This window comes from Stegostoma tigrinum, chromosome 45 (assembly GCF_030684315.1).
Source record: "Stegostoma tigrinum isolate sSteTig4 chromosome 45, sSteTig4.hap1, whole genome shotgun sequence".
NCBI classification, from domain to species: domain Eukaryota; kingdom Metazoa; phylum Chordata; class Chondrichthyes; order Orectolobiformes; family Stegostomatidae; genus Stegostoma; species Stegostoma tigrinum.
The window spans coordinates 1,365,062-1,378,240 of record NC_081398.1 but is presented as its reverse complement, the minus strand read 5'-3'; the positions used below and the strand labels follow the sequence as shown (position 1 = coordinate 1,378,240).

General features: G+C 56.0%; 1 protein-coding gene across 12 annotated transcripts in view; it reads left to right on the top strand.

The window, feature by feature from the left end:
- Positions 1-13,179, top strand: part of LOC125448645 (disks large homolog 4) — a 324,649-nt gene that overhangs the window by 305,903 nt on the left and 5,567 nt on the right. For all 12 annotated transcript variants that reach the window (XM_059642664.1, XM_059642665.1, XM_059642661.1 and 9 more), the window contains 8 exons: positions 3,173-3,349; positions 3,895-3,937; positions 7,168-7,204; positions 8,700-8,750; positions 9,413-9,514; positions 9,905-10,077; positions 11,550-11,659; positions 12,436-12,527. In XM_059642664.1, the coding sequence (XP_059498647.1) occupies positions 3,173-3,349; positions 3,895-3,937; positions 7,168-7,204; positions 8,700-8,750; positions 9,413-9,514; positions 9,905-10,077; positions 11,550-11,659; positions 12,436-12,527 (785 nt within the window). The remainder of the gene's footprint in view (positions 1-3,172; positions 3,350-3,894; positions 3,938-7,167; positions 7,205-8,699; positions 8,751-9,412; positions 9,515-9,904; positions 10,078-11,549; positions 11,660-12,435; positions 12,528-13,179) is intronic.

Sequence of the window (13,179 nt, the reverse complement as noted above, 5' to 3'; positions counted from 1 at the left end):
GGTCCCTGGTCGGGACGACCCACTGTCCCAGCGGGGGTGGGGGTCCCTGGTCGGGACGACCCACTGTCCCAGCGGGGGTGGGGGTCCCTGGTCGGGACGACCCACTGTCCCAGCGGGGGTGGGGGTCCCTGGTCGGGACGACCCACTGTCCCAGCGGGGGTGGGGGTCCCTGGTCGGGACGACCCACTGTCCCAGCGGGGGTGGGGGTCCCTGGTCGGGACGACCCACTGTCCCAGCGGGGGTGGGGGTCCCTGGTCGGGACGACCCACTGTCCCAGCGGGGGTGGGGGTCCCTGGTCGGGACGACCCACTGTCCCAGCGGGGGTGGGGGTCCCTGGTCGGGACGACCCACTGTCCCAGCGGGGGTGGGGGTCCCTGGTCGGGACGACCCACTGTCCCAGCGGGGGTGGGGGTCCCTGGTCGGGACGACCCACTGTCCCAGCGGGGGTGGGGGTCCCTGGTCGGGACGACCCACTGTCCCAGCGGGGGTGGGGGTCCCTGGTCGGGACGACCCACTGTCCCAGCGGGGGTGGGGGTCCCTGGTCGGGACGACCCACTGTCCCAGCGGGGGTGGGGGTCCCTGGTCGGGACGACCCACTGTCCCAGCGGGGGTGGGGGTCCCTGGTCGGGACGACCCACTGTCCCAGCGGGGGTGGGGGTCCCTGGTCGGGACGACCCACTGTCCCAGCGGGGGTGGGGGTCCCTGGTCGGGACGACCCACTGTCCCAGCGGGGGTGGGGGTCCCTGGTCGGGACGACCCACTGTCCCAGCGGGGGTGGGGGTCCCTGGTCGGGACGACCCACTGTCCCAGCGGGGGTGGGGGTCCCTGGTCGGGACGACCCACTGTCCCAGCGGGGGTGGGGGTCCCTGGTCGGGACGACCCACTGTCCCAGCGGGGGTGGGGGTCCCTGGTCGGGACGACCCACTGTCCCAGCGGGGGTGGGGGTCCCTGGTCGGGACGACCCACTGTCCCAGCGGGGGTGGGGGTCCCTGGTCGGGACGACCCACTGTCCCAGCGGGGGTGGGGGTCCCTGGTCGGGACGACCCACTGTCCCAGCGGGGGTGGGGGTCCCTGGTCGGGACGACCCACTGTCCCAGCGGGGGTGGGGGTCCCTGGTCGGGACGACCCACTGTCCCAGCGGGGGTGGGGGTCCCTGGTCGGGACGACCCACTGTCCCAGCGGGGGTGGGGGTCCCTGGTCGGGACGACCCACTGTCCCAGCGGGGGTGGGGGTCCCTGGTCGGGACGACCCACTGTCCCAGCGGGGGTGGGGGTCCCTGGTCGGGACGACCCACTGTCCCAGCGGGGGTGGGGGTCCCTGGTCGGGACGACCCACTGTCCCAGCGGGGGTGGGGGTCCCTGGTCGGGACGACCCACTGTCCCAGCGGGGGTGGGGGTCCCTGGTCGGGACGACCCACTGTCCCAGCGGGGGTGGGGGTCCCTGGTCGGGACGACCCACTGTCCCAGCGGGGGTGGGGGTCCCTGGTCGGGACGACCCACTGTCCCAGCGGGGGTGGGGGTCCCTGGTCGGGACGACCCACTGTCCCAGCGGGGGTGGGGGTCCCTGGTCGGGACGACCCACTGTCCCAGCGGGGGTGGGGGTCCCTGGTCGGGACGACCCACTGTCCCAGCGGGGGTGGGGGTCCCTGGTCGGGACGACCCACTGTCCCAGCGGGGGTGGGGGTCCCTGGTCAGGACGACTCACTGTCCCAATCAGGGATGGGGGTCCCTGGGTGGGACGACCCACTGTCCCAATCAGGGATGGGGGTCCCTGGGTGGGACGACCCACTGTCCCAGTGGGGATGGGGGCCCCTGGTCAGGATGACTCACTGTCCCAGCGGGGATGGGGGCCCCTGGTCAGGACGACTCACTGTCCCAATCAGGGATGGGGGTCCCTGGGTGGGACGACCCACTGTCCCAATCAGGGATGGGGGTCCCTGGGTGGGACGACCCACTGTCCCAGTGGGGATGGGGGCCCCTGGTCAGGATGACTCACTGTCCCAGTGGGGATGGGGGCCCCTGGTCAGGATGACTCACTGTCCCAATCAGGGATGGGGGTCCCTGGGTGGGACAACCCACTGTCCCAGTGGGGATGGGGGCCCCTGGTCAGGATGACTCACTGTCCCAATCAGGGATGGGGGTCCCTGGGTGGGACAACCCACTGTCCCAGTGGGGATGGGGGTCCCTGGGGGGGGATGACCCACTGTCCCAATGGGGATGGGTTGGGGGGTCCTCTATGTAGACCGGACTGACCCATCATCCTGATGTTGAGGGGAGCTCTCTCTCTCTCTCGCTCTCTCCCCCTCTCCCTCCCCTCCCCCTCCCCCTGGACAGGACTGACCCATTGTCCCGATGGAGAGCGGCGTCCTCTCTGTCTAACCCACACACCTGTGACCCCTACACCTGCACCCGCACACTAACACTCCACTTTTCAGTCCAGCTTCACCCTCCCCCACCCTCGCCGAGGCCAGCAGCTCTGAAGGATTCTGCATAGAGAGGGGACTGTTTGGTCCATCTGTCTCCGTGCTGGATCCTAAGTCCCAATTAGCACCTTCCCCACCTCTGGGAGCACTTGGTCACTTGCTCACTGTTCAGAAGGCCAACAGTTGAGGACACGGGTAAGTGTCATGAAGTTACTGGTCAGGGTCAGGGGTCACAGGCTGGGATCGAGGGGTTTGCAAGCCACTGTCTCAGGGTCACTGGGTCAAAGGGTGGGGTCACTGCAGGTCATTAGGAGGAGGTCAGTGTGTGACAGGCCCGGAGCAGTCAGCTCCTGGTCACTCTGTGCTCCTCTATTACCCTCATGTCACAGTCTCTGCCACATCCTCCCTCTCTTTCTCACTCTCTCTTTCTCTCTCTCTCTCCCCCGCATCCTCTCTTTCCCTCCCTCCTGTATTCTCTCTCTCTCTCTCTCTCTCTCCCACATCGTCTCTGTCTCTCCCACATCCTCTCTCCCTCCCTCCCGCAACCCCTCTCTCTCTCTCCCACATCCCCTCTCTCTCTCCCCCACATCCCCTCTCTCTCCCACATCCTCTTTCTCCCCCATATCCCCTCTCTCCCCCACACTGTCTCTCACACTCTTTTCCCCAACAATCTCTCTCTCTGTACTAAACTCTCTCCCCAACTCGCTCGCTCACTCTGTCTCTCCCTCTCTCTCTCTCTGGTTTGCACAGAGCTCTGTTTGACTATGATAAGACCAAGGATTGTGGATTCCTCAGCCAAGCTCTCAGCTTCCGGTTTGGAGACATATTACACGTTATCGATGCCTCTGATGAGGAGTGGTGGCAGGCCAGGAAGGTTCATTCAGACGGAGAGAGTGAAGAGATTGGCTTTATTCCCAGCAAGCGGAGGTACAGCAAACATGGAGCGAAAACCCACCATTAAATATTGGCAAGTGTGTGACAGCGCTGAGGGAGCGGGCACTGTCGCCGCGCTGTCGGAGGGTCAGTGCTGAAGGAGCGCCGCACTGTTGGAGGGTCAGTGCTGAGGGAGCGGGCACTGCCGGAGCGTCAGTGCTGAGGGAGTGGGCACTGCCAGAGGGTCAGTGCTGAGGGAGCAGGCACTGCCGGAGGGTCAGTGCTGAGGGAGCGGGCATTGCTGGAGGGTCAGTGCTGAGGGAGCGGGCATTGCTGGAGGGTCAGTGCTGAGGGAGTGCTGCACTGCCGGAGGGTCAGTGCTGAGGGAGCGGGCACTGTCGGAGGGTCAGTGCTGAGGGAGCGGGCACTGCCAGAGGGTCAGTGCTGAGGGAGCGCCGCTCTGTCGGAGGGTCAGTGCTGAGGGAGTGGGCACTGCCAGAGGGTGTGATTGGTGTGGTGAGATAGATTATGATGTGGATGGTTCACTCTGATCCCTGTTGTCAGTATCTTCACTGTCGATGTTTTAATGTTCCTGACAGGGTTGAAAGAAAGGAGTGGCCAAGATTAAAGCACAAGGAGAGGGTGAGTGACGGGCAGTGGGACTGGTTGATACTGTGGAGACAGGGGGTCAAGAGAGTGCACTGTGTGATGTGACAGAGTGTGCGAGATGCTGGGTGTGCTGATGTAAGCTCATTGCTCACGCACACATCCACTGACAAACTCAGGAAGCTGGAGCTGACTCGAGAGAAATAGTGGAGCCAGCGTCCTTCAGGACCATCAATCTGTGGTGGCTGTGCCTTCAGTCATCTCGGCCCTGAGCCTCAGAATTCCCTATCTCAACCTTTTTTTCTGTTCTTGCTATCTCTCTCTCTCTCTCTAAATTAATCTAGTCCCATTTGCCAGCATTTGGCCCATATCCCCCTAACCCCTTTCTGTTCCTATACCCACCCAGATGCCTTTTAAATGTTGTAATTGTAAACCTATGCCCCTCTAGTTTTGGACTCCCCCACTCTGGGGAAAAGACCTTGGCTATTCACCCTATCCATGCCCCTCATGATTTTATAAACCTCTATAAGGTCCCCCTGAAGTCTCCGACACTCCGGGGAAAATAGCCCCAGCCTATTCAGCCTCTCCCTGTAACTCAAACCCTCCAACCCTGGCACCATCCTTGTAAATTTTTTCAGAACCCTTTCAAGTTTCTCAACATCCTTCCTATAGCAGGGAGACCAGAATCGCACACAGTATTCTGAAAGTGGCCCTAACCAATGTCCCATGATCTCCCTCTCTCTCCGTGTGTATCTCTCTGTGTCTGTGTCTCCATCTCTCTTTTTCTTTATGAAGCTCTTTCCGAAGTGATCTCTGACCAGGAGTCACCGATCCCTCGTACATCTTCATCCAGGACTTGGGCCCAGTCCTGTTCAATTAATGCTCTCTGTGAAGTGTCTTGGTCTATGTAACAGGCACTGAGTAAATTGTTGGTGAGACATGTCACCTAGTGTAAACCTGCGATCAAGCCTGACTCACCTGTGAGACTATTCGGCCCATTGTCATCTGCCTGCTCACTGATAGATCTCTCCCCAGCCTTCCTGCAGAGCCCCAGAGTAATCCCAATTCCATCCCCGTCCCATTCCATTCCCTTTCGCAAACTCCTGCTGAGGTTTGTTAGTTCTTAAACACCATGAGGGCAAGGCAGGCTTTGGGCTGCGGTTTCCTGGATGATGAGGACATCATCGCAAATGACTATGGTCCCTGAAACACGCTTTAAATTCTGACTGAGATGGGATCTACTGATGCTCTGGGTAGGGGCAAATGGAATTTATCCCTAAAAATTGTCTGGGGTTGGGCTGGTAATGAACATGCCAAGGGAATACACATTGAATGTGATGTACAGGGGATCAGTGGGATCTTGCTGTGTATGTCCATAAATCCCTGAAGGGAGCAGCCCAGGGGGTAAGGTGGCTCAGGAAGGCATAGAGGAAACTCTCTTTATGAATCAATACAGGGAGGTGATGGTGGAGCTGTGTATAACGTTAGTTAGAGCACAGCTGGAATACTGTGTGCGGTTCAGGTCCCCACACCATGGGAAGAATGTGATGGTACGGGCGGGGGGGGAGCAGACAGAGGAGATTCACAGGACGTTCCCTGGGCTGGGGCGAATCCGCGATGAAGAGAGGCTGGGATTGTTTTCCCTGGAGCAGGGAAGATCGGACTGAGGTGTACAAACAGCATGGATAGAGAGAAACTCTTTCCTGCTGTAGAGGGGTCAGTAACTGGGGGGGGGGGGGGGGGGGGGCACAGTTTAAGGTCAGGAGTGGGAGGTTCAGAGGGGATTTGAAGAAGAATAGTTTCACCCAGAGGGTGGTGAGTTCTGGAAGAAAACCCTCACCACATTGAAGAAGTGTTTAAGTGAGCACCGGAAACACCAAAGAATGCAAGAGTCCAGGCCACATGCTGGGAAATGGCATTAGAATCTTTGATGACTGGTACGGATACGATGGGCCGAAGGATCACTCCATTGCTGGCTCTGACTTGAATTTAAAATCCCACCGTGTCGGGATTTGAACCCTTGTCTCCTGAGTTACTAGTTCAGAGGTGCTACCGCTGACCCCCACTTCTGAAGCAGTCAGTCTCTGACTCTCCAGGTTAGGTAGGGTAAAATAACAAATACTCTGACAGTCCCTGACCCTATCTTGCAGTCTGGCGCGGCACATTAACTTGTATTATAGTAGATCCAAGGACTTAGTGGCAGAATAAAGCTGCAGACGTCCATGTTTTGGAACAAATGGCAGTCCTTGACAATAAAGTGTTAGAATCTGCAATATCTCTGTAACTTGTTTCGGTCACCCAGAATTAACACATAATGCAATATGGGGAATAAACTGTGATCAGACTTCACACAGTGCACATCAAATATCACAGCAATCGAGACAGATTCCACGGCCAGCTGAGTAACTTATCCCATGCCCAGCTGGTAATGATGCTGCAGCTATGAAACTTCACAAGGGACCTGCAAAACTTTCACGTTCAGTGATACGGCCTTAAACCCCACAGCCAGGAGTCACTGCATCAAAGACCTACCTCAGGAACTGCTTCCCTGCAGTTGTCTGAGCCTCCTTGCCTGAGTTTGCAGTCCTCAGGACTTACATGCTGTGAGTGGACTGCCTCCTTCACAAGCAGATCACCATCATTTCACCACCGACAGAGTCAACAGCGAGCCAGTCCAAACTCCAGCCTCGCTCCAGCGGCACCTCGCAATTCCTAAAGTTTACTTAACCTTGACTCTCTCGGAGATATCCACGTGAGTCACTCACAGCTTCCTTCAGCGCAGGGTCAGTGACCTTGCTGCATTCTGAGCTCCCCAGTCAGCTGGGTCCCTTTGGAGCTCAGAGCTCATTGCTGGGTGTTTTTTTTAAGCTGTGTAAAACAGTGCAGCTACTCCTGACCTGGCACAGAGACCCCAGCCCAGGGTCTGTGTAGTTTATTTGCATTTCCACCTCCACAGCTAACTGCAACCGTAGATCCTCTGTCTCCAACGCACTGCATCTTATAAACTACTGTGCAGCGGCCCCCAAACTGCACTAAAACCTTACAATAAACTGTTTGCCAAGTGCTGGACAGGATGGAGTGTAACCAAGGTTCAGAGAACCAGGTTGGGGGGTGATGGTTGTGGCCTTAGAGAATACAGCAGGTCAATCTCACTGTGATTGGAATGGATGGTCTGCTCTAATATCATTCCTCCCAGGAACAGGAGGTGCTGAAGCCAGCCAGATTCTGTCTGTTAAATAACTATTGTGTTTCTGTTTGCTGACCAGGAGATCCCAGGCCTTGGTGATGGTGGAGCTACACAGGGTAAGGTGTTAATGCTATTTCAATATCCCCATCACAAACTCAGCTCAGACACACAAACACTCTCCCTTGTTTGCTGATCAACCCAAACCTCTCGCTCTGTAATGGCCCCCAGACCCTACACCCCCACCCTCTCTCTGTCACCCTCTCCAGCCCCTACACCCCCTCCCTATCTCTGTCACCCCCTCCCTATCTCTGTCACCCCCTCCAGCCCCTACACCCCCTCCCTATCTCTGGCACCTCTTCCAGATCCTACACCCCCTCCCTATCTCTGTCACCCCCTCCAGCCCCTACACCCCCTCCCTATCTCTGTCACCCCCTCCAGCCCCTACACCCCCTCCCTCTCTCTGTCACCTCCTCCAGATCCTACACCCCCTCCCTATCTCTGTCACCCCCTCCAGCCCCTATACCCCCTCCCTATCTCTGGCACCTCTTCCAGCCGCTACACCCCCTCCCTCTCTCTGTCACCTCCTCCAGATCCTACACCCCCTCCCTATCTCTGTCACCCCCTCCAGCCCCTACACCCCCTCCAGCCCCTACACCCCCTCCAGCCCCTACACCCCCTCCAGCCCCTACACCCCCTCCAGCCCCTACACCCCCTCCAGCCCCTACACCCCCTCCAGCCCCTACACCCCCTCCAGCCCCTACACCCCCTCCAGCCCCTACACCCCCTCCAGCCCCTACACCCCCTCCAGCCCCTACACCCCCTCCAGCCCCTACACCCCCTCCAGCCCCTACACCCCCTCCAGCCCCTACACCCCCTCCAGCCCCTACACCCCCTCCAGCCCCTACACCCCCTCCAGCCCCTACACCCCCTCCAGCCCCTACACCCCCTCCAGCCCCTACACCCCCTCCAGCCCCTACACCCCCTCCAGCCCCTACACCCCCTCCAGCCCCTACACCCCCTCCCTATCTCTGTCACCCCCTCCAGCCCCTACACCCCCTCCCTATCTCTGTCACCCCCTCCAGCCCCTACACCCCCTCCCTATCTCTGTCACCCCCTCCAGCCCCTACACCCCCTCCCTATCTCTGTCACCTCTTCCAGCCCCTACACCCCCTCCCTATCTCTGTAACCCCCTCCAGCCCCTACACCCCCTCCCTATCTCTGTCACCCCCTCCAATTCCAGCCCCTTGACCATCCCCCGATTCCCATCGCTGTCCCATTGGGGGCCGTGCCTTCAGCAGTCTGGGCCCCAAGCTCTGGAAGCACCTCCCTAAAGCCCCCTCCATGTCTCTCTCTCTGAAGATATTCCTTAAAATCCCCATCATTTAGTTACGCCGAATATCTCCAAGCTCTATTTGCTGTCGAATTGTGTTTCACTTTGTGCTTGTGTAAAGCTGTTTGCAGTGTTTTACTATTTGAAAGATGTTATACAAATACAGACCCTTGTGTTATATAGTACTCAATAGATTTCCATCTGTTCACTTCCGAAAGAAGTCAGCTGGGTTTTGGCTGTTCTCATTCACAGCTCATTAACAATGTTTTGATTTTGATCAGGGAGCCGGGATGATCGGGTGCTGAGCTATGAGGCCGTTCTGCAGATGGAAGGTCAGTAACTAAAACCACTTCCAAATAATCTACAGCCAGGGTTTAGAGGGCAACACCAAGGACCTGAGGATAGAATCCAGGTCAACACTCCTAATGCACTGCTGAGGCAGTGCCGCACTGTCGGAGGGTCAGTGCTGAGGGAGCGGGCACTGTCAGAGGGTCAGTGCTGAGGGAGCGGGCACTGTCGGAGGGTCATTGCTGAGGGAGCGGGCACTGTCGGAGGGTCAGTGCTGAGGGAGTGGGCACTGTCGGCGGGTCAGTGCTGAGGGAGCGCCGCACTGTCGGAGGGTCAGTGCTGAGGGAGCGGGCACTGTCGGAGGGTCAGTGCTGAGGGAGTGGTCACTGTCGGAGGGTCACTGCTGAGGGAGCGCCGCGCTGTCGGAGGGTCAGCGCAGAGGGAGCGCCGCGCTGTCGGAGGGTCAGAGCTGAGGGAGCGCCGCGCTGTCGGAGGGTCAGCGCAGCGGGAGCGCCGCGCTGTCGGAGGGTCAGTGCTGAGGGAGCTTCTATGGAGTGTATGTGTGAGCAATTTGGCTGGTATATATCATATGCTGCTACAGTGACTCATAAAAATTATTTGACTGGCTGTGAGAATACTTTTGGACATTTGAGTATGTGAGAGGTGCTTTGGGAATCTAAACATTTGCTGTCTCTGTTATTTGCAGTGCATTATGCCCGTCCAATTATCATTCTGGGGCCCACCAAGGACAGAGTCAACGATGACTTACTCTCGGAATTCCCAGACAAGTTTGGATCCTGTGTTCCCCGTGAGTGTGTGAATACAAGCCAAAGCTGCTATCATACTAATCTGTCAAAACAGTAGGCAGCGTCTCTGTAAGCTGCTGTCTAAAAATGCTCATGACCATGACTACAGCAAAGCCTCCCAATAAGACCAAGGTGATCTCTGATGCAAAATGCTGTGTGTCGTTAGACAGGACAAACACTGTGCCTGAATAGTTCCTGGTCACTTGGGAGCCACAGCAGCGGGGATTTTTGCTGGCTCAATAGTTATCTGGTCACCTCCCTCTTGCAGGGAGTGGTGAGTTTATTGGACTGAGCTTACAATGAACATGATTATCACTGAGCCCAGTTAATTCCCCCTCCCCCACCCACCTCAATGACCCACCGTTGGAGTAACCCACTGTCTCTTCCCTCAGATACGACCCGGCCGAAACGTGACTATGAGGTGGATGGGCGGGATTATCATTTTGTGGCGTCACGTGAACAGATGGAGACAGACATTCAGAGCCACAGGTTTATTGAGGCTGGCCAGTACAACAGCCATCTGTATGGGACCAGCGTCCAATCGGTCAGGGAGGTGGCAGAGCAGGTAAACACAGCAGCTCATTTCCGGGGGCTCGGGGAGGCCAGGGCTGGGGGAACCGAGTACAGCCCCACATCGAGTAACCCTGCAGAGTTTGGGGCAGGGGAGGAGCAGGGCGGGTGGGGGGAGGTGTGGTATGAAAATGCTGCCTACAGCAGTGACAGAGTGATTCTGTTATCCTGGTAGGGAGGATGTCTGCTGTTTGGGGACAGCACAGCTCCTCCAGGTAATTGAAGGCTGCAATGAAACATCAAGCTTTGGGCTTATTGATGTTCTGAAGACGAATGCTACTCCTAGAGCTGGAGGCTTGTGCTGCACAGTGCCTGGTTCTGAACAAACAAGAAGACCAGCTAGGGATTGACCGGGCTATAGACAGTTGGGGTTGAACTGTCGCTGTGGTTAGTGGCTGTTGCATTGAGTTATTAGAATGATCTGTCTGAGAGTTTGATCGAAGCAGATTCAGCTGTGTCTTACAAAGGGGGATCGGATCAGTACCTGAGGGGAGGGAATCTCAGGACCACAGGGAAAAGGTGAGAGATTAGCTCAAGTCAATTGACCTTGCAGACAACTGGTTGGAATAGTAAATGTTGGTGTGTTCACCGAGCTCGGAGGTTTGATAGCAGACATTGCGTCCGTTACTAGGTGACATCCTCAGTGGAGCCTCCTATGAAGCGCTATGAAGTTGTAATGATCAACTGTGACAACACTATTGTCGTTGGACGAGCCTAACAGAGGACAGCCAGGGAATTCTTGGAGGCTAGGCATTTATCTTCGGACTCTATCAACAAACAGTCAATTAGACCTGATATACCGACCATTACAATGCACAGCCGGAACCAGCACCTACCAGAATCAGCAAAAACCAGACCATATATAAATTCAAACCGGCACAGGACAATAGCGCTTCACAGGAGGCCCCACAGCACTGAGGATGTCACCGAGTAACGGGACGCAATGTCTGCTATCAAACCTACGAGCGCAGCGAACACACCGACACCTACAACAAGCACCTGAGCTACAAATCTTCACTCAAACCCTGAGGCTAGTTGCAGTGGCCTGAATGATTAGTCGCTGTGTTGTAACCAGTCGATGATTCTACTCACTGATATACATTCAGTGTTAGCCCCTTACATAGTAAGGTAACCTATCTAGTATTTGCAGTTGTTTCCACCCAGCTGTTCTCTGTGTCAGTCTCTCTCTGCCTAGCATGGTCTGTTTTCAGCTTTTTCACCTTGACCCCTCCCTTTTCTATCACCATTCTCTCTCTCTTTGAATGAATTTCCGTTTCAAGCAATTTTGTCCCTTCTGTTGGTTCTTCAGTGCTTCCACCTGCAGACCCATCTGCCCCTTGCTCTGTGCCAGCTCCTATCCCCCGAGCCTCTCTGTGTCCGTCTGCCCCTCTCTGCTACTCCTCCATACCCTTGCCCCTGCCCCAAGTCTGTCCTCAGTAAAGGTTGTGACTCCTTTCGACATTTCAGGGGAAGCATTGCATTCTGGACGTGTCGGCCAATGCAGTGCGAAGATTACAAGCAGCTCACCTTCACCCTGTTGCCATTTTCATCAGGCCCAAGTCACTGGAGAACATCATGTAAGTCTTCTATTTGCTGTTCTGAATAATGGTCACTGGACGTGAAACGTTAACTCTGGTTTTTGTTTTCACAGATGCCGAGAGACCAGCTGAGCTTTTCCAGCAACTTCTGTTTTTCTTTCTGGATTACAGCATCCACAGTTGTTCGCTGTTGACCACACTCAGTACACAGCACCAGGAGCATTTGTGTTAAGACCTGGGAGAGAACAGGCCATTCAGTCCAACACCTGCTAGCCTGCAGGCACTGTCTCATTGCCCGACACCTGGTTAACTCCATTCCTCGGTTGCCCCCATCCCTGTCTTTGCCCAAAACATGTCATTCAGTAACTACTTCATGTCTCAGTCAGAACGTTATGTGTTAAAATCACAGTCTAGAAATTTAATTCCAAAATCTGGTTGACATGCACAGTCCACCAATGTCAGAGAGTCAGTGCTGAGGGAGCATTGCACTGTCGGAGGGTCAGTGCTGAGGGAACGGGCACTGTCAGTGGGTCAGTGCTGAGGGAGGGGGCACTGTCGGTGGGTCAGTGCTGAGGCAGCGGGCACTGTTGGAGGGTCAGTGCTGAGGGAGTGCTGCACCGTCGGAGGGTCAGTGCTGAGAGAGCGGGCACCGGAGGGTCAGTGCTGAGGGAGCGGGCACTGTCGGAGGGTCAGTGCTGAGGGAGCGGGCACTGTCGGAGGATGTGATTAAAACATTATGATTGTCTGATTGGCACTGCATCGTTGTGTGAAATGAGTGAAAGATTTTCTCAGTTGGTTTGTGATTTCTGTTTCAGGGAGATTAACAAACGACTGACAGAGGAACAGGCTCGCAAAGCCTATGAGAGAGCTGTGAAGTTGGAACAAGAGTTTACAGAGTGTTTCTCAGGTGTGTTACTAGCTTACATCCTGTTTCTCTCATCTGTGTTTGATTATGAGATTCTTTGAAACCTGGGGCTTGTGATCTTGTGGAGGAACCCTCTTCCCCACAGCAGACCCCTGACCCAGAATCTCTTGAGTTGCAGATGAGGGATGAATGATATAAATGAGATATTGACAAGAATCAGTGCTGGGGGAAGAGACATTTCAGGGGAGACCCAATGAAATTTCAATATTCAGAATGAAATGGTCGAGTTGGGAATGGGAGAGACAGATCTGGATTTTCCAGGTGACCAGTTGTTATTCCACAGTTAAAGGGGACCCTGCAGAATCCGCGATTACTTGAGAAATGTAATTTTCTACTGGGCAATTCCTGACCACCTGGAACCTTTAAATCTGAGGGTTCCAAAAAAATTTAGTGGAACAGACACTAGCTATTCAGTATTATCATAGATCATAGAATCCCTAGCATGTGGAAACAGGCCCTTTGGCCCAACAAGTCCATACTGACCTTCAGAACATCCCTGAACACTATGGGAGCATTTAGCATGGCCAATCCACTCTAACCCACATGTATTTGGACTGTGGGAGGAAACCAGCGAACCCGGAGGAAACCCACGCAGACACGGGGAGAACGTGCAAACTCCACACAGACAGTTGCC